We start from the raw sequence: 27,959 nt of genomic DNA on the forward strand, positions 1-27,959 counted from the left end.
TCCTACTATGGCCAGAAATTCCTACCTTTCTTCGTGGAGCGTCGTGACACGTGACCTCATTAATATTCATTAGCCAATCAACGCGTGCTCTCCAGCAAATGGAGCGGGCCGCTGATTGGAGGCGATGAATATTCATGAGCGGCGCCTTTGCCGTAGTAGGATTCGCAAATTCGCTTCCCTCCCTTGGGAAGGATCCGTCCTACGTCATGAGGAGCTGGAGTTACTCCTTCACTTTTCTATTAGGAGACTTTTGGGACACTTGAACGGGGATCATTGGCGGTCGACGAACACCTTTCGGACGAGCGGGATGAAACGCGTTATTCTTTTGCAGACGAACCACCAAAAAGAGCTTCATTCACGGCAAACTTGAGACAAACGCGCTTTTGTTCACACGCACAAACTCACTTATCACTTGTGGAGAGCTTTGGAAGTTGTAACTGATTCCAGAATCCAGCTGCATCCCAGGAATGCTCCCTGTAAGGATGTATACACTAAGGATTACACCCAGAACTCATCTTTTGCTGATATCCATCCTCCTCACAACATTTACACACGCAGGTAAGTGTTCCCTACCTTTTTAGCATCCTACCTTAACGTTTTTGAGTGTTTATTTGGAGGAATAACATTTTATTGCAAGAGCTGTTTGTTTGTTTATTATTTAAATAGTCTTTGCAAATTGTAAAGTGGTTTGCTGTGCATTTTAAACATCAAATTACATCACCTGACTTTTTAGTTTGTCATGTTTCTGCTAAATTATTGAACACCTCATAAGTCTAACTTAACGTTACCCAGCTCATTGTATGTAACGTTAATGCATCTTGAAATCAAGTTCAATCAGCGTTGCACCAAAGCCATGAGGGGTTGTTTGTTGAAATTGGCTGTTGATAATCAAGATGCATAGTTTGGGAGTGATTTCTTGTTAATTCATTTCCCTCCCTGCGGGGAGGAGGGTGACAGATGTTGAAATTTCCTGTTTTGAATTTGCGCTCTTTTTTTGGGCCATTTGGCTGGAGTTTAAAGGGGGAAGGGACGTTGCTGGTGTCTCCTACCAACTTTATCACCCTGTGCTAAAGCTTTGTGACTAGCACTTGAGATTGTGGGCCTGGGACCGTAGAAGAGTTGAGCTCATTGATTAGGCGTTTGTGCACGAGCAGCACGTGACTTTCACATCAGACTGAACGCTGTGGTCTTTCACACGAAACGCGTTTTTGTGTTAGTAAACGGCAGTGCAATAAAACAATGTTTAATTTTTATTATTATTATTTGCTAATATTTATTTATTTTAAAACGTAAAGAGACGACGCAAATCGCGTTCTGCGCGAACGTTTTAAAGGGGGCGTGGCCTACGTTACGCACGACGCGTTCTTGCGTTTTTTATTTTATTTAAAAATTAGTTGTAAACATTGGCAAATATTATGCAAGCGCATTTCTGCCGCTGAATAAAAAATAAAGGTAATTGCGACTTTATCTCACAATTCTTTTTTTTCTCGCAATTTCGAGTTTAAAGAAATGCTTCATATAAACTGTCAAATCTGACTTTTTTCTGACTGTGAGATACAAATACACAGTTGCGAGTTATAAAGTCTGAATAAATAGATATAAAGTCAGAATTGCAAGATTTAGTATTTGATCTCGCATTTCTGATATTAAACTCGCAATTCTGACTTTAAACTCGCAATTCTGAGAAATAAAGTCGCAATTGCGTGAATTAAACTCTGAATAAACTCTAAATTGCAACTATTTCTCAGAATTCCGAGTTTATACCACACAATTCTGACTTTATAACTTGCAATTCCGAGTTTATACCACACAATTCTGACTTTATAACTTGCAATTGTGATTTATATCATGCAATTCTGACTTTAAACTCACAATTGCATGATATAAACCCTAAATAAAGTCTAAATTGTGACTTTATTTCTCAGAATTGCAGGTTTAAAGTCAGAATTGCATGATATAAACTTGCAATTCTGAGAAATAGTTGCAATTTAGAGTTTATTCAAAGTTTATATCATGCGATTGCGACTTCATTTCTCAGAATTGTGAGTTTAAAGTCAGATAAAGTAATAAAGTCAGAATTGCGAGTTTATATCTCACAATACTAAGAAAAAAAAGTCAAAAGTGTGAGATAACAAGTCGCAAGAACCTTTTGTTTATTTATTCAGTGACGGAAACAGGCTTCCATAAAATATAGATAAAAATAAAAAAAAATAAAAAATAGAAACAAAACACTGTGTGCAAATATGAACATTTCAAAGCTTGAACTTTTTTTGAATGTTAGGTATTATTAAACTTCTGCTTCTAAAGTTGTTTGTGTTGTTCATGTTTATAATTTCTTAATATCTTCATGCCTAATATTCACATTTAGCTGACAAATGTTGTCAAGATTCTTGAAATCCTGGCTCAGTTTGGCCAACACAAACGGCTTTTGTTTCTTAGACAGTTTTTGATTTGTTATGCCTTCTGGCAGACTATAGTACTCCAAATGTTTGTCCCGGTCTGACTGATTAGTACAGCCTAAAACATGACAATAATTGACCATTTTTAGCAGCAACAATCAGCAAAACATGAGTTTCGTTCGGTTCAGTGGCATTATTTACGTTTAGTGCCGTGTTTTGAAAACACACTGTTGTGCCGTTGAAATTCCTCATTTAGTTTATGTTATCGCTTTACATACTATATATATGCAGATGAGGTTGGATAAACTTATGTTGATATAAAGAGCTGTCTAATAATGTTGTTACATTTCACATTAAAATCAGGTAGCATGATTATCATTTAGTAGTTAACTAAAACTGTAACTAAAATTAAAATCAAATAAATAAAATATATAAAGAAAAAACTTTGTATTTCTGCTAATGTGATCGTGTGTGTGTGTATATATATAACCTAAAATTACAAAACAAAACAAAATGACTAAAACTTGACCCTGGCCCACAAAACCAGTAATAAGGGTCAATTTTTTGAAATTGAGATTTATATAAAATACATAAATAAGCTTTCCACTGATGTACGGTTTGTTGTGATAGGACAATATTTGGCTGAGATGCAACTATTTGTCAAATAAAGCGCAATTGCGTAATATAAACTCTGAATAAACTCTAAATTGTGACTAATTGTGAGTTTATATCATGCAATTCTGACTTTATAGCTTGCAATTGTGAGTTTAAGTCGCAATTGCATGAAATAAACTCTAAATAGGGACTTTATTTCTCAGAATTGCGAGTTTATATAATGCAATTCTGACTTTAATCTCGCAATTCTGAGAAATAAAGTTGCAATTGCATGAAATAAGCTCTGAATAAACTCTAAATTGCGACATTATTTCTATAAGGTCAGAATTGTGAGTTTATATCTCAATACTGAGAAAAAAAGTCAAAATTGTGAGACGCTGCAATAACTTTTTTTCATTTCTGGAATCTGAGGGTGCAAAAAAAAAAAAAAATCGAAATATTGAGAAAATCACCTTTAAAGTTGTCCAAATTATGTCTTAGCAATGCATATCAAAAATCAAGTTTTGGTCTATTTATGGTAGGAAATTTACACAATATCTTTATGGAACACAATAAATAAAACCACCCTAAGCTGGTTGGCTGATCTTAGCTGGTTTTAGCTGGTCTCCCAGATGGCCAGAAACCCTCTAAACCAGCCAGCAGACCAGCTATAACCAATCCACCAGTTGAACAGCTATCATTGGGTTTCATTCTGTTGGGTCTTCACTGCTCATCTTCAGTCTTGATGGGGGTGGCTGCGTTTCTGCCTGTCCGCAGGAGGTTGAGCTCTTCTGACTCACACTTTCAACCATCAAAAAGGTGCTGGAGATCTTCAACAAGCTCATTGACATGCTAATTGATTCACTTGCTAATAAGAGTCCCTGAAGCCACAGACAACCGAATCAGCTTCAAACAATGCAGAGCCTTGCCTGAGCAGTGGGCTTGTGTTTTCAAACAGCCAAGTCTTTATTTGCAGATCCTTCACTGTAAGGCCTCCTGCGTTGAGCTTAATGCATGCTCCTTTGAGCCATTTGCATATTTACACTTTTGAGTTTTTGGAAGTTAACGCTGAATGAATGTGTTAATCATTAAAAAAACAAAGAGGTTGGTGTAAGGCTGTAGTCTGGGCCCCTCTTAAAACATCGTGAAACCCTTCCTTGATATAACTTTACATTTTAAATTAAATAGATTTTTTTTAATTGATTTTGGCATTGCAAGGAATTTCAGAAAACAAAAAAGCTAACAAAATAAATTAATACAAAATATTTTATGCATTCTTTTTTGGATTTTGGCATGAAATATGACTTTGATGGCAGTAATATTCGTTGAGTCAATCAGAGGAGTCCTGGCTCAAAGAAAGCAGTTTTTCCAGCAGAGATAGCCGGTTTGCCTTGATTTTTGAAACAAAGGGACTCATGGTTGGTTGTTTTATGGCTGTCTGTGTGTCGACCCCCATCGGCAGTGCTGTTGTGAAATGAGTTGGATGGAGAGGAGCTGGACGTGGTTGTAGAGTTACCCAGAGTTCAGTCAGTTAATCCAGTGTTGACCAGGGCAAGAGGAAAATCTTCAAAGCGCCCGTCATAAAAAAAAAAAGTGTGCGGTAAGGCAGCTGATCCTTTAATACTTTGTAAAGAGCCAATTTAGCCATGGGAAAAACCTCACCAATTACTGTCTGAAAAAATACCTTGAGGTTAGTCAGTCAGGTTCTGTTGTAACCTTTATTAAACCTACATACCTCATCTGTAATATTAATAAAGTATTCACAATGCCTTAGAACTTTTTTTTGTCTAAATGGTTCCATAAAGAACCTTTAACATCTGAAGAACCTTTGTTTCACGAAAGAAGGTTCTTCAGATTATAAAAAGGTAAGAAAGAGATGGTTCTTTGTGGAACCAAAAATGGTTCTTCTATGGCATCACTGTGAAGAACCTTTTAAGGCACCTTTATTTTTAAGAGTGTATATTAAAAAGCATTTGGGGTCAGTAAGAGTTTGTTCTGCTGACTAACACTGCATTTATTTGCTCATAAGTACAGTAAAAATTGTAATATTGTGAATAATTTTTTGCAGTTTAAAATACATTTAATTTTATAATTTAATTTGATAATCTATTATTTTAATATATTGTAAAATGGAATTTATTCATTAATTTGCACCATCATTACCCCGTCATGTAGCGTTTTTGTGGAAACTTTTTTTCAGGCTTTTTCAAAGAACAGTTGTAAAAAAATTAAAAGTTTTTAGTCACCTTAGATCAATTTAATGCATTCTTGCTGAAAAGCTTTCTGAATATTTAAATGTAGTGTAAACTTGAAAGTATTTAAAAGCTAAAAAAGTATTCTAATACATTTTAGTTTGATATGTTATGTTTTAATTAAAGAAATTACAAATTAGGAAACGAATACTTTTAAATATTTCTAAATATACTTGCATTACCAGTAAACAGTAAGGTTTTTAATGTTTTTTTTTTTTTTTTAAAGAAGTCTTTTCTGCTCACCAAGCCTGCATTTGATCCAAAGTACAGCAAAATAAGGTAAAATTTAGAAATATTTTTAGTATTTAAAATAACTGTTTTCTGTTTGAACGTAATTTATTCCTGTGATTTCAAAGCTGAATTTGCAACATCATTACTCCAGTCTTCAGCGTCATGTCATCACATTTTATATATATGTATGTATGTGTGTGTATATATAAAAAGCCTGAAAAAAAAAAGATATATATATTATTATTTTTTTCTCTTTTTTTTTTCTTTTGTGGAAACTTTCTTTTTTCAGGCTTTTTCATGAAAGGAACCTTTAAAAGAACAGTTGTAAAAATGCAAAAGTTTAGTCACCTTCGATCAATTTAATGCGTTATTGCTGATTAAAAGTACTCATTTCTTTAAGAAAAGCTTTCTGAATTATTGAATACAGTGTGAAGTTGAAAGTACTTCAAATTTAAAACAGTATTCTAATACATTTTGTTTGATATGTTGTTTTAATTAAACAAAAAAAAGGAAACAAATACTTTTAAATATTTCTAAATATACTTACACTACCCAGTCAAAAGTTTTTGAACAGTAAGTTTTTAATGTTTTTTTTTTGCTCACCAAGCTTGCATTTATTTGATCCAAAGTACAGCAAAATAAGGTAAAATTTAGAAATATTTTTAGTATTTAAAATAACTGTTTTCTATTTGAATATATTTTAAAATGTAATTTATTCCTGTGGTTTCAAACCTGATTTTTCAGCATCATTACTCCAGTCTTCAGTGTCACATGATCCTTCAGAAATCATTCTAATATGCTGATTTGTTGTTCAAGAAACATTTATTATTATTATCAATATTTGAAAGCTGTTGAGTATTTTTTTTCAGGATTCTTTGATAACAGAAAGATCCAAAGATCAGCACTAGTCCATTAAATTTATATCATAATTTTATTTACCAAGGATGCTTTAAATTGATTTAAAGCATTGACATTTATAATATTACAAAAAGATGTCTATTTCAGACAAATGCTGTTCTTCTGAACTTTCTATTAATCAAATAACCAAAAAAAAAAAAAATCTATTTAGCTGTTTTTTTTTTTTTTTTTTTTTAACATAATAATAATGTTTTTTGAGCAGCAAATCAGCATATTAGAATGATTTCTGAAGGATCATGTGACTGGAGTAAGGATGCTAAAAATGTAGCTTTGAAATCACTGGAATAAATTACATTTTAAAATATGTTCAAAAATATTTCCAGATTTTACTGTATAAAACATGATATTCTTTGGTTAGGATTTATATCATGCACTAAAGGTTTACACTGTATATTATATAACTGACCGGAGACTAGTATGCAAACGCCTTTATCCATTTGGCAGTAATTGTAAGATGGCAACGAATGTGGAAAACTGAAGTGAGTTTTGGTGGAGTGATGAACGCAGAAGACATGATTGACGCAGTGGCAGTGGAGCTGATTCAGCCGCAGCAGATGAAAACGCTTTCGCCGTTGTCCGTAGAAAGAGACATCCGAAAGAGGAAATATGTCCCGGATTGCCAAGCCAGTTAAGAGCGCTGCGGTCCGTGGTCGTGCTTGTGGAATGGAAATGTTTTTGTAACATTATTGAGCCCTCGCATCCCTAATCCAAAGCATCTCTAATCAAAACATAGCAACAGAGGTCGGCACCAGCGGGCCGCATTGTCGGTCCCGAAGCAGGAGAGGTGTTCGGAGGGCCACCGCTGTGGATCACGAGCCCATGCAGGCACAAGATCTCAGCGGTGCGTCATCGGGAAACCTGATCCGTGCGGAGCGATGAAAACTTTTAATGGTGGAATGATGCTGGGAATAAAGCGGTGCTGACTGATGAAATCAGACTCTGTTTTGTTCAAAAGAAATATTCCTTTTGAACTTTCCATTCATTAAATAATTCTGAAAAATTAAATGTATATCAGTTTCAACAAATGCATTAAGCAGCACAACTGATTTCAACATTGATAATAATCAGAAATGTTTCCTGAAGAGCAAATCAGCATATTAGAATGATTTCTGAAGGATGTGACTGGAGTAATGATGCTGAAAAATCACATAAATAAATTAAATTACATTTTAAAATGCATTTAAATAGAAAGCAATTATTTGAAATTCCACACTGCAAAAAATGCTTTTCTTACTTAGATTTTTTTGTTTTGTTTCAAGCCAAAATATCTAAAAAATCTTAAATCTCGAAGAATTTTTTAGACAAGTTAACATTTTTGTCTTGTTTTCAGGAAAAACAAGTCAGAATTAAGTGAGTTCTTGCTTAAAACAAGCAAAATTATCTGCCAATGGGGTAAGCAAAATAATCTAGTTGTCTGCTTGAAATATGATTATTTTGCTTACCCCATTGGCTAGGGCTGGGCGATTAATCGAAAAATAATCGAAATCGACATTCAGAACCTATAATCGTTAAAATTTTTCCAGGAAGATTATTTCAATTACTTTCCCTTTAAAAAACACAAGCACTCCGTTCCGTTATTCCGCCGACATGTCGATGGAGAGCTTAAACAGTATTTATACAGTAAAAAGTATTTACAGGATATACAAGGGTAATTTTATTTAGAGGAGATACTGCTTATTTTCTACTTTTGAAAAACATTGAAAATTATTTATTTTGTTTCCAATAGTGCAAGTTATTTATTTTCACTAATTTAAGAAAAATGTGACACTTCGTTTTAAGCAATGCTTGCTTTAATTTCAGTTGTTCAACACTGATGTTCAATTAATAATCATAGATCGTAGATAGTGTGTTTCCTTCAATTATTTTAAAATCAAGTAATGCACCCTTCATCCAAAAATCTCTCGCTTGTAATATGTGAGCATATTTACTGTACAAAACTTGTCAGTGAACTATGAGGGCAAAAAAATAAATATTATATAAATATAATTAAATATAATTTTATTAATAAATAAAATAATCGTTCATTAATCGTAATCGGGTTAAAATGTTCAATTAATCGAGATTTTGATTCTAAGCCAAATTGCCCAGCCCTACCATTGGCAGATAATTTTGCTTGTTTCAAGCAAAAAGTTACTTAATTTTAATTCCTTTTTTCTAAAAACAAGACAATAATGTTTACTTCTCTACAAAACCCTTCTAGATTTAAGATTTTTTTTAGATATTTTGGCTTGAAACAAAACAAAAAATCTTAGTAAGAAAAACATTGTTTGCAGTGTACAATATCTTCTTTTACTTTATCAAATGAATGCAGACTTTATTTGCTGAATTGTACATGCAAAAATTATTTTTGTCTTGTTTCCAGCCAAAATATCTCAAAATTCTTAAATCAAGAAGGATTTTCTAGACGAGTAAAAAATATTGTCTTGTTTTCAGAAAAAACAAGTCAGAATTAACTGTTTTTGCTCGAAACAAGCTAAATAATCTGCCAAAGGGGTAAGCAAAAAAAATCTTGTTTTCTGTTTGAAATAAGATTATTTTTCTTACACCATTGGCAGATTATTTTGTTTGCTCTAAGCAAAAACTCACTTAATTTTGACTAGTTTTTTTCTGAAAACAAAAACAGAATTTTTTTACTTGTCTACACTGTTAAAAGTTTTAACTAGATTCAACTTAAACACCTAAGTTCAGCAGCTGCCTAAAAAATTTAAGTTAAATCAGCTTAAAACAAGTCATTTGAACTTATTACACTAAAAATGAGTTGATTTAACTTGCGAGTTGAAATGACTTAAGTTGATTTAACTTAAAATTTTAAGGCAGCTGCTAAACTTGGGTGTTTAAGTTGAAACTGGTGAAAACCTTTTACAGTGTAGAAAATCCTTCTTGATTTAAGAAATTTAGATATTTTGGTTGGAAACAAGAATTTTTTTTCCAGTGCATTAGCTATCTTTTCTGATATGTTGATAGATTTGTCTTGCGTGCTATTTTGCTGTTTAATGCATGAGTACATTAAGAGTTTGACTTCATGGTCCACTTCATTGGTGCTCTTATAGAGGCATGAAAACAAAGCTGCTTTTTGATTCAGGTCAGTGACACACACGAACAAGATGTTTATGGCTTTTCCTGTCTAATCTTTAACATGTGTTAGTCCATTCTTCCTTCCTCTGTCACAATAATCTCACTGCTTGATTGACCTAATGCTCGTATTTTTAAGCATTAGCCTGAATGAAATGAAAGAAGAATCATCTGTGAGCCATTGATACTGATTATTTAACCACAATAAATCAAGAGTATCTTTCAGTGCTGCTTTTTTACATTTTGTTTAATGTGTATGGAAATATGACTAAGCAGTTTGTTTTGCTGAGTCAGATTTTTGGCATAAAATGAACCGGACATTTTGTAGTCTATTCTGGATTTAACTGCATACTTGGACAAGAAGCTGCTCTCTGTAGATTAGAACATTAAAAAAATAAAAGTCAATTATATTTAGGTAAATTTAAAGTCGGTGCTACTAATAGATTACTGAAATGTATAGATATATACAGTACCAGTCAAAAGTTTTTTAAACGGTAAGATTTTTAAAGTCTCTTCTGCTCACCGAGCCTGCATTTGTTTGATCCAAAGTGCAGCAAAAATTTGAAATATTTTTACTATTTAAAATGGCTGTTTTCTATTTAAATGTGTTTTAAAATGTAATTATTCCTGTGAATTTAAACCTGAATTTTCAGCATCATTACTCCATTCACAAAAATCATTCCAGTATTGTGATTTGCTGCTCAAAAAACATTTATTTTTATTATAATGAAAACGGCTGAGTATAATTTTTTTCAGGTTTCTTTGATTAATAGAAAGTTTTGGATCAAATAAATGCAGGCTTGGTGAGCAGAAGAGACTTCTTTAAAAACATTAAAGATCTTACTGTTCAAAAACTTTTGACAGGTAGTGTATTAAAGAAAAAAGAAAAGACAAATTGGTATTCATAATGACCTGGACAATTTTAAACCGAAGTTGTGTCCCATATTATTATTATTATTATTATTATAAATAATAATAATTATAAAATCCAGTTTCCAACTGGAATAGTTTCCTAAAAAGTCAGAAAATATTTCAAAATGTTACTGTTTTTGTTGCACTTTGGATCAAATAAATGCAGGCTTGGTGAGCAGAAAAGACTTCTTTTAAAAAATATTAAAAATCTTACTGTTCAAAACTTTTAACTGATAGTGAATTAAAAATAAAATTTTAAACCAAATTTGTGTCTGTTGTTGTTGTTATTATTATTATTATTATTATTATTATTATTATTATTATTATTATTATTAATAATAGTAATAAGAAGAAGATTATTATAGTCCATTTTCTGACACAGAAAATTCACAATTGTGAGAAAAAAGCCAGCATTGCAACATAATTTATAATTTATAGTTCACATGTTACAATTCTGACTTTTTTTCCTCAGAAATGCAAGTTTGTAACTGTTTAAAAAATATCTCTACAGTTCTGACTTTTTTTAAAGAATGGCAAAAAACAAAGTTATGAAATGGAATAAAAAACAAACAAATCTCAGTTACCTTTTTTATTCTTGGCAGAAACAACAATGATGCTAAAAAAAAATCAACTTTTAAATCACAGAAATTACATTTTAAAATATAATCAAAAAGGAAACTGTTATATTAAATAGTAAAAATATTTCTTTTTTTTTACTTAAAGTTTTTACTGTACTTTTAATCATATCAATGCAGGCTTGGTGAGCAAAACATTAAAAATCTTACTGTTCAAAAACTGGTAGTGTATTAAAAAGAAAAAAAAAAGACAAATAGGTAATCATAATGACATTTTCTTTTTAAGAATTGTAAGAAACAAAGCTATAAAATAAAAAATCTTAATTGCCTTTTTTTTTTTTTTTTTTTTGGTAGAAACAGGTTTCCTAGATAAAGGCCTCATTGTCAAGTAAAGGTTATTTAAAATGTCCACTATTTTGTTCCATTTCTTTATTTTTGTTCTTTATTATTTATATATCTGCTGAGATTTTACGCCAGCGGTGTGATAAACAGCCTCGCGTCTGTGTGCCAAACATGTCCTGGGATTATTCTTTCCAAGCGTCTGTTGCTGGACGCCTGAAGTCTGTATCTGTGTGACTCCCACACCTATGATTTCCTTTGACAGCTTAAGAAGCCTGATTCATCCAAACGCCGCAGTAAACCAACAAGGTGACATTTTTCCACAGGCCACCCAGACTCAGATCATGAATAAACTTTAACGTTGAGCAGAGCCTTAGTACTTCAGCACTAATCTCTCCTTGGAGGAGAACGACATTAATGTGGTTGCCTTCTGTTGGAAAATTGGCCTGCATCTCTGTCTGTGGTGCCACTCTGCTGCTTATTTAGGAGGTTTTTTTCCCCCTTTGCATGACAGATAAAAATAGACTATCAGACAAATCTTAAATGCTTATTCATGCTTATACGTATTCGTATGGCAGCAATGAGCTGTGTTTTTCATTAGGCATATGAGCTCAACCAGATGAGAAGACTGGAGCTGAAGGCCTTACATACTCAGGTCCCACAAATTCTTTGGTTTTTCAGCATTTTTGTGTATTTGGACCCTTTCCAACAATGACTGTATGATTTTGAGATCCATCTTTTCACACTGAGGGCAACTGAGGGACTCATATGCAACTATTACAGAAGGTTCAAACACTCACTGATGCTCCAGAAGGAAACACGATGAGAGCCGGGGGGTGAAAACTTTTGAACAGAATGAAGATGTGTACATTTTTCTTATTTTGCCTAAATATTATATATTTTTTTCATTTAGTACTGACTTTCAGAAGCTACAGAAGATACTTAAATGTTTCCAAGAAGACAAAATAAGTTAAATTTACCCTGACAAGTGACACTTGGCTCCCTTGCAAGTGATCGAAGCCTTAAAAAGTAACTTTTTTATTTCTTCAGAAAAATCAATGAAATAGATTTGTTTAATAATCTTTTGTGATTATTATATAGAATTTTGAGGAGATTTTCTGATACTATGCAATATTTATACAATTTTAATGACCGGTTTTGTTTTCCTCTAGAATTAATATACATTTATTGAATTTAATTGTTTATTATTTTCATTTCACATTATTTCACAACATTTCACATTAAATTGCTTTATTGCTGAACATTTTTTTTTCAGCACAGTAGCAGATTTGTAGTTTGTACCACCAAAAGATTCTCAGAATTACTGCAGTTTTTCGTATTTCCTATTCATTTCCTATGTTGGTCATTTTTGACCGCGAAGGAGCCAAGTGTGACAATTTTTTTTTTTGACCTTTTAACATCCGAATCATGTCAGTGATTTTATTTTTAATTTTTTCCCATCATAGCTAATGCAGCAAAAGTCACTAAGTGTCATCTCATTCCGATGAAGCTACAATTTATTACATTTTAAAACATACAATTTTTCAGTCAAAAATGACCAAAGAGGCCCAGAGGGTTAATCCATCATGTTTCCTTCTGAAGCATCAGTGAGTGTTTGAACCTTCTGTAATAGTTGCATATGAGTCCCTCAGTTGTCCTCAGTGTGAAAAGATGAATCGCAAAATCATACAGTCATTGTTGGAAAGGGTTCAAATACATAAAAATGCTGAAAAACCAAAGAATTTGATGGACCTGAAGGATTTTTCTGAAGAACAGCAGACAGTTCAACTGTTCAGGACAAACAAGGGACTCATGAACAACTATCACTAAACAAACAAACCTGTGGATCATTCAGGGAACAACACAGTATTAAGAATCAAGTGTATGTAAACTTTTGAACGGGGTCATTTTTACAAATGCAACTGTTCTCTAAGTGTCTATTATGTGAAATGACTATATTCAGGTCAGTACTAAATAAAAAATAACATGCATTTTGCATGTTCCCTCTTATTTTGGTAAAATCAACATTTTGTAGATTCTGAAAGGTGTATGTAAACTTTTGACTGCCATTGGTCCGTATTGTAATGCGTTGTTGTAATCTTTGACATTGAAACAGAGGATCGTTCAATTTGTAGGAGCTCTGAGTTCCCTCAGTAACTGTTTAAATGCAAGTTCTGGCAGGAACTTCTGTCAGTGTTTTGGACATTTGAGTTTGAGGAATGAAACCGTACCTGTAAAACATCAGCGTGGTTTATTTAGTCCACATTCGAACAAACATATTTCATTAGGTGTGAGTCCTGCTGGGCGAAGCAGAGCGAAAAGCAGCTGTGCGCCTCCATAAATACCACTTGATGTGCTTAGATGAGGAAATGGCCGATCCTCTAGCTGATGTGTTTTCAGAAACTGTAAGAAACTGCCTTTAATCTAGTGCCTTGAAAGATGTTAATCAACAGTACTTGTTTGTGCATGAGCATTGTGTGTGTGCCTACAGGCCATGTTGGCAATCTTTCCCAAAGAGAAAGAGGGTCAGAAAGTTGTGTGCTTAAAGGGTGGGTTGTGGGTGTAACTTGCCAATATGGATAAAAGGGAGACTTTGAAGATGTGACATTGATTAAACGTCCACTTAACTAGATGTTCAAACTAGGGATGCATTGAATGTTCGCCGAAAATGGCAAAAAGGCCAAATCAATTATAGCGAAGAATGATGTGATGTTCAAATAGTGGCGTGCACTAATGCAGCAAACATGTTGGCAGTTTGGAAACATTTAAACTGTCTGAGAAAGACGCAAAAGTCATTACAAGCACTGACAGTCATTGCTCTGATTGACAGTAATAACCGGACCAAACAAATGACAAGCTGATGTCAAAAAAAAAGAGCTTAAATGATTCAGATGAAATTCAGAGTAGCAAAACTACAGCAGTAACAAGTTTGTGTTGGTTAAATATAGGCTATTTAATAGATTTAACAGTTCAAGAGTAAACTTAAAAGATAGTTATTCAGTTTTATAAAACATTTCAAATTCCTATCGATTCATATTGAGTGCATTATTTAATTATTATACCATAAATATTTAACGTATTTGTAGTGCACTATATATTAGTATTTAAATAATTCACCCTTATAGGCTGTTTGTGTGTGAGCTTAATGACTTTCTGCACTTGCTATACTATATAAATCAGTGCGGTATATTACTACAATTTATTATACCGGTAATTTTATAATAAATCGAAAAGCAAGACGTCTTGAAAAATATAGGGAGAGGCAGCTGCATAATAAATAATCCTCTGCTGCCATCTATTGATTATATGGGATAATTCCATATTATTTTAGCCAAAAATAGACGTCGTTTTCCGTGAAAAGTCATTTTTTCGATGCCTTTTTTTATGAATGAAAAGTGAGTCCTTGAAGTACATTTTATTTCACAGCTGTAGAGTTAGAAAATAATAAAGTCTTTAAAATATTGCAAGATTTTAAAAATGTGTTCATGACTATGAAGGCAAGTTACTGATTATCAACAATACGATTAAGATGTCCTGGAAGAGAAATATTGCTAGCTAGCTAACGTTAGCCCTAAACACGTTATGATAGTGTTTAGCTGTCAGCATTTAAATGTACAACTATGCAGGTACAGAGAGTAGGGGATTGCCAGGCTCAGCATTTAAATTATGTTGTTAAATAATATGAAACTGAACGTTCATGCCGCTAACATTGTTTATAATGTTGCAATTATAATTTTTCTCAGTTTCTGATAAGAACGAGGCACTAGCTCAGTCTCAAGAGTGTCCATCTATACATAGCACATATAAAATGAGCTTCAGCGGAAGTTTACCAGCTGCTTATCTTTATGCGGAAGTTCTAAAGAACGCTTCGTGCATATGGTCAATTGTATTTATTCTGACAGTGCAGCACAAGCTTCTTAGCCAGGGTTCAAAGTCCAAAGATGAGAATCATTCATAAATCTGCTGCTGTCAGCAAAAAGTAGTACTGAGGTCTTCTTGTGGTTTTCCTCCAAAATAAAAGTCAACATTCATAAATGTTAGTATTGTAATTTTACTGTTGCTCTGTAAAATAAAATGAAAAAGACAAAAATAATAACAATCATTACAACAGCTCTATTAATACATTTATTATAACATTCTCCTTTGCTCAGCAAAACTGCATTTATTTGTACATTAAAAACACATGCCTGATTAAAGAAGGGGGTCTTAAAAATGGCCAAAGAATATTATTTTACTAACTTATTCATTTTAAGTTAAATTGTGCTTTGTTAGTGTGCTATAATGTCTACTAAAATCTTAAAATTGTTCAGTGTTGAGTAAATATTTAAAACATTTTTTTTTTTTGACAAGCAAGACAAAACAGTAAAAAAGCAAATATTGGCTATTTAATTTATGCAATGGTGGGGGAAAAAATGGTGGTAAAATCAGGGGAAACACGAAAAACCATGTTCGGTAATCGGCCTTCGGCCCAGTGTTTAATTTTGTTCGGCTTCGACCAAGAATTTTCATTTCGGTTCACCCCTAGTTTGGTTTGTATTTAAAGGAATAGTTAATCCAAAATGAATATTTGCTGAAAATGTACTCATCCCCTGGCCATCCAAGATTTAGATGAGTTTGTTTCTTCCTCAGATTTGGAAAATTGTAGCAGTGCGTCACTTGCTCACCAATGGATCCTCTGCAGTGAATGGGTGCCGTCAGAATGAGAGTCTAAACAGCAGGATTTGCAAATGTCTTTATTTAAGTGCGATTCATAAAAATGGATGTTTTTGCACTATGAAACTGTCACAAAGCGCTTTTGGTTTTTATACTTGATTGTTTCAAAGTATATGCAAGTCATTGTTCTGTTTTGATGATTTAATGGAATAGGATTATGGGTAAAATTATTTCACCAAACAAGACTACTAGATGCATTAGTCAAGGCCTTTTTCAAACTAAATCTTGTGAACACTTAGGTGTTTAGGAGTTTGACTCAATGGTTCAAAACTTCTGGAAAAATAATAGTTTAGATTACTCACCCTCAGGCCATCCCAGATGTAGATGAGTTTGTTGCTTCATCAGATTTGGAGAAATGTGTCATTCCATCACTTTCTCACCAATGGATCATCTGCAGTGAATGGGTGCCGTCAGAATGAGAGTCCAAACAGCTGATAAAAACATCACAATAATCCACAAGTAATCCACACCTCTCCAGTCCATCAGTTAACATCTTGTGAAGCCAAACGGTGCGTGTTTCTAAGAAACAATCCATCATTAAGATGTTTTTAGCTTCAAATCCTCACTTCTAGGCAAGATATGAGTTCATAATCTATAAAAACACCTCCTCCAGTTGTCTCCTGCATCAAAATTAGACTGTTTTTGCTTTTAAACAGTGCTTGATTTGTGCAGATTTCTCTCCTGATTCACGCCAGACCACTTTTTTGGATTATGGACTCCTGTTTTAGTTAAAAATGTCTTAGTGATGGGATTGTTTGATACAAACACTTCGCTTTTGGTACACAAGATGTAAATTGATGGACTGGAGTGGTGTGAATTACTTGTGGATTATTGAGTTGTTTTTTTTTTATCTGCTGTTTGGACTCTCATTCTAATGGCACCCATTCACTACAAAGGATCCACTGGTGAGGAAGTGATGTCATGCTACATTTCTACATCTTGGATGGACTGAGAATGATTAATCTGTTAATAATTTTTCATTTTTGGGAAAACTATTCTTTTTCCAGTATCTCATTTTACCATAATCCTGCTCAATTTTTTCATTACCCATCATGTTTTTTCATAACTGTATAAACAGAACAATGACTTGCATATACTTTAAAACAATCAAAAACGCACTAGGTCTAACCGAAAGCCAAAGTTTCAGTGTGCATTTTGATTGTTTCCTAGTGCAAAAGCATTCAGTTTTATGAATGGCACTTAAATAGGACATTGGCAAATCCTCTGGATCTTGCGTACTAACAGGAATTTACAAAACCTCCTTTCCTCGACCTCTCCCACAGCAAACGAAACAAACGTCTAGCTCGCCTGTCCAGATAAAGTTTACGTTTGTAATCCTTATGCCTTCATGAATCACGGATCTGTAGAGAAGCTTGCATCGACGCTGTCTGAGAAATGAAATGTATCATGGCCAGCAGCCAGCGATAGATCTGGCCTACAGTTATGTGTGTTCATCACCCGTCTGTCAGCGGTACGCGAGCTCCAGCGAGACCTGATTCACGTCTGCGGCGGCAGGTGTTCACCACGGATCACTGCATTCCATCAGGTGACGGAGCCGACAGATACTGATCCTGAGAGCCTTTCAAATGAGATAAGCCACGAAACTAATAACCCGAAGGCATGTTCTGTTGGCTTCACACTGCCAGGAAGGAATTTATTCAAAATGCATTCAGTTCATAATCCGCACTGACAGGAGATGCTCTGATATTCTTGCCCAAGGGGTCATGGGGGTGGATATACACTTTGGTGAATTTTTAATGTATATTTTTATATACATTTATAACTATCACCCTATGGAAGCTGAATAACTGAATAAAAAAATAAAAAAAGGTGAATGCAACTTTTTTTCTGACATTTCTGAAAAAAAAAAAAAAAAAAATAGCAGTTACCCAATTTAACCCTTTATAGGGCACTCCTTGAAATACTTGGAAATTCAAAAATTCAACCCTGGAGTGTTATTGGAGGTTATTACAAGACTTTAAAACTTTTGTGACTTAAAAAAAAAAAGTAAATTTATGTTAAAAATTAAGGTCAATGAAGTTACCATATATGGTTCCTATGGTACCAGTCTATGGTAATTTATCCCTCCCAATATATATATATATATATATAAAATGTAAAAAAAAAAAATACATAAAACAAATGTAATCTTTATAGAATATTTATTTAGGAACATTTTATTTACTAACATTACATTTTTTTTATTTCTTCTTTTTCATTTGTCAAAGTCACAAACTTAACAGAAAATTCATTTAGGAAATTCATTTCTTTCATTTAGGAACTTTTTTTCTTTTTCATGTGTCACCATTCCAGTCCAGTCACTTAGGCAACTGCTTCATGGTACTTGACAAAGCAGTTGCGATCAGCATTGAAGCACATGTGGACCTTACAGACCCTACAGATCATGTTAGATCTCATTATGTTTCCCTTCTTGCTGCAGTACTTGCAGGTCTGTTGGGTGGTGTAGACAGGAAGCCTGGAAAAAATCCAGACCCTAATCTATTAAAATTAAGGGTCTGGCATCGAGCAATGAAAAGGGCCTAACTCGAGGGGCGGCACCAAGCATGCATTTGAAACCCTCACTGCACACAATTGGATAACGCCACGACCAATCACAACAATACAAGGTGTGACGTATCCAGAGCGCTTAGCTACCAGCGGAGCTAACTGATAGATTAAACTCTTGCCGTATCCAGTCGGATGCAGCCTTCTTGCAAAGGAACGATTCGAGCACGGTTTTCTGTTCCTCTTTTATATGAAAAGCCAAGTCTAACTCGTTCATTGTAGTGGCCAAAGCTATTTCAAACAACTGGTTTTCATATGTTTACTAAATGATTTCGGACGTCGGAGCGCTGTCGTCATCATCTTAGCTCGCCTCTGGCCCGCCTACATCAGATACACCGATTTGATTGGTTCCCAGAACTGCTTACGTAAAGCAGTAACGTGCATCATTGCTCGATGCCAGAGTGTCTTCCAGAGACAATTCAAATTGTGCTCTCGCCAGACCTCTGGATTTCCAGGGTAGTAGACGGGCATGGAACAGGGATATGTCAAACCGCACAGAATCACCTGGATTGGGGCTGTGGTGTCCCCGGACAGGCTTGGGGACATCAGCAGAGATGCTGGGGGTGCATGAAAATGATAAGCTCCTTCGGGGGCGAGACATGGCTGGGGTTTGGCTGCTGCAACTCTCTCCAGGCTGGTGAAATGGTTGCAAAGATGGCTGTGGTGGTGGAGGAGGTCATGGAACTGGCCAGGACGGAGACTATCTGGTTGGTGACACCCATTGCTTGTTGTTCAGATGTCAAGGGGACACCATGGGCCTCCAGCATAGTTTTGCCCTGGTATAGCACCAGGTCATGAATAAAGCCATCCTCTGAAGCCCTGGCAAACAACTTAAACCTCCGTTTGTCTGGCTTTTTCTTGATGTATTGCCTCAGGTTGCTGGCTGTCTTGCCTTTGTAGGCAACCATAACCTCATCCACAGACTGCTTGGGGGTCTGTGGCTCACTCCTGAAGGCAGTAACCAGGAGGCTGAACAGCGGACGGTCTTTGAAAAACCTGTCTATGGTGTCATTAAAGTGGACAAGCCTTCTCATCTGCCTGAACCTCTTAGATGACATGAGGTTTGCAACTTGAGGGACCCTGGTCTCCATTGCCCAGTAGTCATCAATGGAAGGCAGCTCAGAAATCCCCTTGTAGAGTAGGATAGCAAGCAACAAAATTCCTCATCTCTTCTTCAGTGGTGGTGAAGGTGGTGTTGATGTCCTTCTGTGTTGCATACAAGTTGGCATTGTATGTTATATGCTTGAAGACTTGTGGGCTAAAGTATTTGCTAAAGTAATGAAATGGAGTCTCAATGAAGTCAGGGGGAAAGTTCTGGTATTCAGGCAGGGCTTGGTTGTCCAGATCAACCTTCTTCCAGGTGGTTAGCCTGGCTGCTGGCTTCCCTTTCTTGGTGCGCCCCTTGGCTTGAGGTGCTGGCTGGTCTTCGTCCTCATTCTTGTCAATGTCATCGTCGTCATCAAGCTCCTCCACTGCAGGCCGCACACACTTCCTCTTGGTAGAGGGGCCCATGTCACTAGAGCATGGAGTGTCCAGATTGAGGGCAGGTGGGATGAAGTCAGGGTCTGACACATCGTCATCTTCATCGTCGGAGCCCTCATCGTCACTGATGGCGGGGTCAGCTGGCACAACAACAACCGACCTTGTACCATAGAATAGCCGAGTAGACAGCTACAAAAGAAAAGTGAGAATGTTTTTAAATTAAGTATCAATCCCACATTTATTTGTGAAAGAAAAGCGCAGATCTACTAAAAACAAATAATACTGAAAAAAATTGTAAATGTAAAAAAAAAAAAAAAAAAAAAAAATTAGCACTAAGTACTGGTGGCACCACTTACTTTAACAGTAATAATAAACACCAGTCTATGCTATAATAATATAAATTGGGTTAGTAGTAATTATTATAATAAAAACTTATAAGTTATACATATTTCTCTATTTATGGCTTGAAAACTTCAGTAAATGGCTTATGTTTCCCACTGGATCACTGTATAATGTTATACAAACCTGTGTCAGCATCTGATGGACTATTGAGTACTATCCCACTAAACATTAGACGTCTGACGGACGTCTAGATTACGTCAATATTCAAAAACGACGTACGAAAGACGTTGTTTGGACGTGTCTTTCACATCTTTGCGCAATGGGATCATTCTACATAATCACATAAATTGTAAATATATAATAAAAAAAAATAATAATAGCACTATAAATACTGGTGGGGACCACTTATTTTAGCAGTAACAATAAGCACCAATATATGCCATTTAATCATAATAAAAACTATTATAAGGTACTACAACTGACTAAAATGACACATATTTCACTGTTTATGGCTTGATCATTTCAATAAATGGTTTGTTTCACACTGGATTACTGTATAATGTTACACAAACCTGTGGCAATATTCAGTGCACTATTAAATACTATTGTCCTATGTTACATAATTTGTTAAAAAAACGGAAAAAAAAATAGATGACTATCTAGACGCATCGGGCGTATGTCTAAAAACGGGCATACTATAACTTGCGTTACTTTTACATGAACAGGGCGTATGTCTAAAAATGGACATGTTACTTGAGCTTGTTTTACCTGAACGGGGCGTATGATCAAATATAATCAATATAAATATAATTCTATGCAAACAACATCTATCTCAACATTTAACACAACTATTCAACTATATAATGTGTGCGTTTTTATTAACTTACCATTGTTTGTTTCGATGCTTTCTCCTTATTTGTAAGAGTAGGCAGTAGCGTAAAATAGCGTTTTACTGATTCCGGAAGCACACTGAAGTTTGAAACGCCCCGCAATTCAGAGAGGAATAAAGCCGCAATTCCGGGAGGAATAAAGCCGCAATTCCGAGAAGAATAAAGCCGCAAATTCCGAGAGGAATAAAGCCACAATTCCGGGAGCCGCAATTCCGAGAGCCACAATTCAGAGAAGAATAAAGCTGCAATTCCGAGAGAAATAAAGCCGCAATTCCGAGAGAAATAAAGCCGCAATTCCGAGAGCCGCAATTCCGAGATAAATAAAGCCGCAATTCCGAGAAGAATAAAGCTGCAATTCCGAGAGCCGCAATTCCAAGAGAAATAAAGCCGCAATTCCGAGAGAAATAAAGCCGCAATTCCGAGAGAAATAAAGCCGCAATTCCGAGAGAAATAATGCTGCAGTTTTGAGAGAAATAAAGTCACAATTCTGAGTGGAATAAAGTCGGAATTCCAAAAGAAATAAAGATGGAATTCCAAGAGTCGCAATTCTGAGAGAAATAAAGCTGCAATTTCGAGAGAAATAAAGCCGCAATTCCGAGAGCCACAATTCCGAGAGAAATAAAGCCGCAATTCCGAGAGAAATAAAGCCGCAATTCCGAGAGAAATAATGCTGCAGTTTTGAGAGAAATAAAGTCACAATTCTGAGTGGAATAAAGTCGGAATTCCAAAAGAAAAAAAGCCGGAATTCCAAGAGTCACAATTCCAAGAGTCGCAATTCCGAGAGAAATAAAGTCGCAATTCCGAGAGAAATAAAGTCGCAATTCCGAGAGAAATAAAGTCGCAATTCCGAGAGTCGCAATTCCGATAGAAATAAAGATGGAATTCCAAGAGTCGCAATTCTGAGAGAAATAGAATAGTGAGTTTATATCCCACAAGTAACTTTTTTGCCAATTTCTTTCTTTCTTTCAGAATCGTCTGATGTAAAGTCGCAGTTCTAAGAAATAACATCACAATTCCAAGAAATAAAGTCAAAATTGTGAGAAGTCGGAATTCCAAAAGAAATAAAGCCGGAATTCCAAGAGTCGCAATTCCGAGAGAAATAAAGCTGCAATTCCGAGAGAAATAAAGCTGCAATTCCGAGAGAAATAAAGCTGCAATTCCGAGAGAAATAAAGCTGCAATTCCGAGAGAAATAAAGCTGCAATTCCGAGAGAAATAAAGCTGCAATTCCGAGAGAAATAAAGCTGCAATTCCGAGAGAAATAAAGCTGCAATTCCGAGAGAAATAAAGCTGCAATTCCGAGAGAAATAAAGCTGCAATTCCGAGAGAAATAAAGTCGCAATTCCGATAGAAATAAAGATGGAATTCCAAGAGTCGCAATTCTGAGAGAAATAGAATAGTGAGTTTATATCCCACAAGTAACTTTTTTGCCAATTTTTTTCTTTCTTTCAGAATCGTCTGATGTAAAGTCGCAATTCTAAGAAATAACATCACAATTCCAAGAAATAAAGTCAAAATTGTGAGAAGAAAGTCGGAATTCCAAAAGAAATAAAGCCGGAATTCCAAGAGTCGCAATTCCGAGAGAAATAAAGCTGCAATTCCGAGAGAAATAAAGCTGCAATTCCGAGAGAAATAAAGCTGCAATTCCGAGAGAAATAAAGCTGCAATTCCGAGAGAAATAAAGTCGCAATTCCGAGAGTCGCAATTCCGATAGAAATAAAGATGGAATTCCAAGAGTCGCAATTCTGAGAGAAATAGAATAGTGAGTTTATATCCCACAAGTAACTTTTTTGCCAATTCAGGGCTCTAGAGTGCGACCAATTTGGTCGCACGTGCGACCTAATTTCTCAATGGTGCGACTAAAAAAAATCAAAGGTTGCACCGGTGCGACCAGCCGTTCAAGGGGGAAAAAACGAAACTCCGTCACTCAACAACAGACACACATTAGACCCATATCGTGGTCTAAACCAATCAGAGATGAAGGACGGATCCCGCCCCCCCTCTGATTGGCAGTGGTCCAGATATTCCTGTACGTGTGTGTACGTTTGAAAATGCATGTGATGCAGTCAGGATGTCTCTACATTGTCAAGCGTTTACAATGCCTCCTCCGCAAAAACACGGACTGGATCGCGGACTCCATTCATAAAAACCGAATTTACTATGGCGCGGAATGCCACGTAATACGTTGATTTCTGGATTGATAAATCAAAAGTTGGTCTGCCACTTAATTCAAATCGCGATATGGAATAGTGTCTATGAACATAGATATATATATATATATATATATATATATATATACATATGTCTATGAAAACTGAAAGGCAAAAAGACCGTTTAAAATGAATCCTGCATGTTTCCGTTTGCCTCTATGTATTAATGGAGGAGACGTGTATTTTTTTTTTTAACTACACGTGTATAGGCTACTGAAGCACGCGTGACGCTCCCGCTAATTTTTGGCATTTGCATCTCACATGAACAGATAAACTCAATCTCCAAACCTACTGTGTCACTTTTACCGTTTCATTTGAGAAAGCATCATATCATACGGTACACACAGAAACTCCACGGCAACCTGTCAAAATAAAAGTACGGTTTAACATGAAACAGAACAATATTAGTCCTGTATTACTTTTGTACAGTATAATGTAGGTGTTTATATATTCCTATTTATAAATCATATATATGTTTGCCAAAAATTAAAAAGGTTTATTTTTCATTTGATTAAAAATAAATAAATGTTTATGCTTTCATTTGATTATGAGAAAAATTAAAACAAGAATTTCAAAAAAAAAAAAAAAAAAAGATTGTAGAGTCCTATTGTTCAAAATGTTAAAATAGAGAGTTTTGGACTTATTTTTTCACTGAAATGTTTTCGTTATTACACAAAGTAGGGTAAAGTACTGGGGAAAAAAATAAGTTTCAAATAAAGAACTTTATATTGACCAGATTGTTAGTTAATCATTTACAAGTCAATATTGCCTATATGGACAGGGATTAAAAAATAAATAAAAAAAAAAGTTAAAAAAAAAGTGAACTTGTAAAACTGCGGTGTTAAATGTGATGCGGTTGAAAATTTGGGTGCACCTAACTTTTGTGCTGGTGCACCTAAGAAAAAAAGTTAGGCGCACCAGTGCAACCAGTGCAAAAAGTTAGTCTAGAGCCCTGCAATTTTTTTCTTTCTTTCAGAATCGTCTGATGTAAAGTCGCAGTTCTAAGAAATAACATCACAATTCCAAGAAAAAGTCAAAATTGTGAGAAGAAAGTTGCAATTATCTTTTCTGACATATTTCTCAGAATTGTGAGTTTTTGTCTCAATTCCGAGAGCAAAAAAAGTCAATTTTTTCAGTGCTGAAATTGGGCTTTTATATCACCCTTCAAAAATGACAAATGAAAAATTATTTCAATGAAACAAAGAAACGATTCATTCTAGTGTAGTTTAGATTTTTAGTCTTACAGTCACATTATAGCAGTTTTTTGCACATTGATGTAACTGACTTAACTTATGTAAGTCAGAGGAAGAGTGTGCGGTTTTTGCATGTGGCACAGTGATGTGATTGTTTCAGTCTTTCCACTCTTTTTTTTTTTCTCCTTCCAGTTGTCTGAAAGCAACGTTGTGCCATTGATTTTGATTAATACCTGCTCTGATAGAGATGGAAGTGTGTTTTCAGCAAACTGCTGTTTCATGTCGAGCTGCAGAGATGCGGGGCTCTTTAATGATACACTAGGAAACGCTCTGAAATCTGTTTTTAATTTGCCTCATAAACAGTCACAGGACATTGCCTCATGTTTAATACCGCATACTTCCACAAGTATGTAACGGTCTACCATCGCCTGCCTCTTTTGGATTGGGATGTATATTTTCTTCTTGGGCTCTTGGCTCGCTTTTACTTGGTCTATAACGTAAACCTGTGCAGTTCGGTCTCGCATTGTTTTGATTGTCGTCTGTCTTGAAAACAGCTGTAGGAAAAAGAGGCAAAACCTTTAACAGTCATTTTCCTTTTAGCTGTTTTTGCTCAAACTCTTAATTGTTGTCGTTTCAAAGCACAGCAAAACAGCGTTTCATATGAAAAGACTGAGATTTTCTTAGATAAGCTTTGAACTTTAGCTGTGGGTGAGCTGCATAGACCATAATCCCTAATGTTTGGGCCGCAGGATATGAACTTTCAAAATAATAACCGTAAAGGGAACAGGTTGTGACGCAGGCCGAGTGGCTTTTTTGGAGTCGTGGAAAGTCTGTGTGTGTTTGAGTCAGTCAGATCTCAGTAGTTCGGCAACATCATTCATCTTATTAGCTGAGAAACGATTGAAAATAATTACACCCATTATATTGAGCACACTTTTGTTTTGTTTTAAGACGAGACACTGCAGGTAAATTGGGTCAAAAAATCACTAATAGTTATCACCTTACTTTCTCAGTTGATTGATTACATTGATAATTGCTAACATTTTTTGTATTACAAGTTTTCTAAAATGTTAGGTTTTAATATGCAAATGAAGCATTATTTAATGAAATATGCACTAATTTGCATACATTTCTAGTACAAAAATCTAAACACTTTGATTTTTGTTTGATTTATTTCATTTTTATTAAAATTTAATTTAATTTGTTTATTTAATTTAATTGTATTTTATTTTGAGTTGAATTGAAATTTATTTAATTGTTTCTATTTTATTGAATTGAATTAACATTTTTATTGAATTGAATTGAATTTATTTTAATTTTATTTATTTTAAAGTTTTCTAAAATGTTAGGTTTTAATATGCAAATGAGGCATTATTTAATGAAATATGTGCTAATTTGCATACATTTCTAGTACATAAATCTAAACACTTTTGATTGTTTGATTTTTATTCATGTATTGCATTTATTTATTTTTATTTATTTGTATTTATATTTATATAATATATTTATAAATATATTTATTTGTATTATATATATATATATATATATTTTTTTTTATTATTTAAAGAAATGACTACTTTTATAATACTTCTGTTCAGCACAGATATGTTACATTGATGAAAAGGTGACAGTAAAGGCATATAATGTCCTGTGATTTCAATTTCACATAAATGCAGTTTTTTTTTAGCGTTCTGTTCATCAAAATATCCTGAAAATTTGTTTCCACAAAACATTTCGGCAGCTGTTTACAATCTTGATAATAATCAGCAATATTATAATAATTACAATATAATAATACAGCTTTGAGCATAAGAGACTTCTTTAAAAAAAAATGATTGACCCCTGAATGTTATTGTATTGTATTTTAATTTAATTTAATTTTTTTAGTTGAATCTTATTTTATTTTAATTGAACTGTATTTAATTGATTTTTTTTTTTATTTAATTTAATTTTGTTTTTATTTTATTTCATTGAATTTTATTGAATTGAATTTTAATTGAATTCATTTTTATTTTATTTATTTTAATTAAAGTTTTCTAAAATGTTAGGTTTTGATATGCAAAATGGGGCATTATTTATTGAAATATGCGCTAATTTGCATACATTTCTAGTACGAAAATCTAAACACTGGATGAAGTCAGTTTAATAAATTCTTGTTAATTTTTTTTTGGGACAGAGTCAAATGTTTTTACAGAAGGAATTTTGGATATCTCATTTTCAATTCAGAAAATACTTAGAAAAGGGGAAAAAAAAAAAAAAAAATATATATATATATATATATATATATATAATTTTTTTTTTTTTTAACAGTTTTTTTGGAGAATGAAATGTATAAAATCAAGCAAATTACATAAATCCCTCTGTAAAAACCTTCAGGATATAGACAGGAATAAAAATTTAAAGTTTGGTGTGTGTAAGTGCTACTGAAGTGGAGATTTATGGCTCAGTCTAGCAGAAAAACTCATTTTGAGAAAACAGCATTTAAAAATATGCATTGTAATTGAAATCTATTGACACAAATAGATAAAGTGCTATAAAAGAAAGACTTTACAGTGTCTTTTGGATGATTAGTCTGAAAAACACTTGAAAAACCAAAAAGCCCAAAATCTCAAACTTAATAGGTGCATGAAAACAGTGTTTTTGCCTGCAGTGTCTCCCCTTAAGTTTCTTTATGTTGTAAAACTTTAATATGTCATGACTGGGTTGTGAAAAGAGCGTTTCATTAAAGAATGGAGGCAGGTGCTTGGAAGAGATCAAATGTAAAAGGGATTCATGCATTTCAGAGGTTATTACATTCTGATGAAAGGCAGACAAAATTGGAAAAACGTGCACACATGAATAGACAAAACTGTTAGCAAATCCACATTTGTACACCAACCAGGTTTAAAAGTCATTGTTGCATGTATTATATGTAATATATATTATGATGCACTGATTTATTGATTCACTTTCTTGCATTTTACCTTTTCTTTCTCTTGCAGTTGTATTGCGTTAGACACATTTGTAGAGGTATTCTTACCTTTCCTCCAAATTTCTGCCTTATTTTCAAACATGATCTTAAATTCATGGCCTGGTGTTGATGGATAGTGCTGGTAACCCAGTCATTGGGATAAAATTACCATCTGTGAGCCACCTTGATGATAAGGTGGATGCTTTAGCTGTCTCTTGATAGCATCTGAGTTTGTATTTGAGGGAAAATACCAAAAGACAAGCCGATTATTATCTGATGAAAAATTGTAGTGTTGCTTTGCTGTTGGTGCTTAGTGAGGATGT

General features: G+C 34.3%; 1 protein-coding gene across 1 annotated transcript in view; it reads left to right on the forward strand.

Moving 5' to 3' along the window:
* Window positions 1-273: 273 nt before the first annotated feature.
* ror2 (receptor tyrosine kinase-like orphan receptor 2) overlaps window positions 274-27,959 on the forward strand; it is a 131,749-nt gene continuing 104,063 nt past the window's right edge. Inside the window, exon 1 of the mRNA XM_073829710.1 lies at window positions 274-558. Coding sequence (XP_073685811.1) covers window positions 468-558 — 91 coding nt within the window. The 5' untranslated portion in view covers window positions 274-467. The remainder of the gene's footprint in view (window positions 559-27,959) is intronic.

Source organism: Garra rufa, chromosome 23 (assembly GCF_049309525.1).
Source record: "Garra rufa chromosome 23, GarRuf1.0, whole genome shotgun sequence".
NCBI lineage: Eukaryota > Metazoa > Chordata > Actinopteri > Cypriniformes > Cyprinidae > Garra > Garra rufa.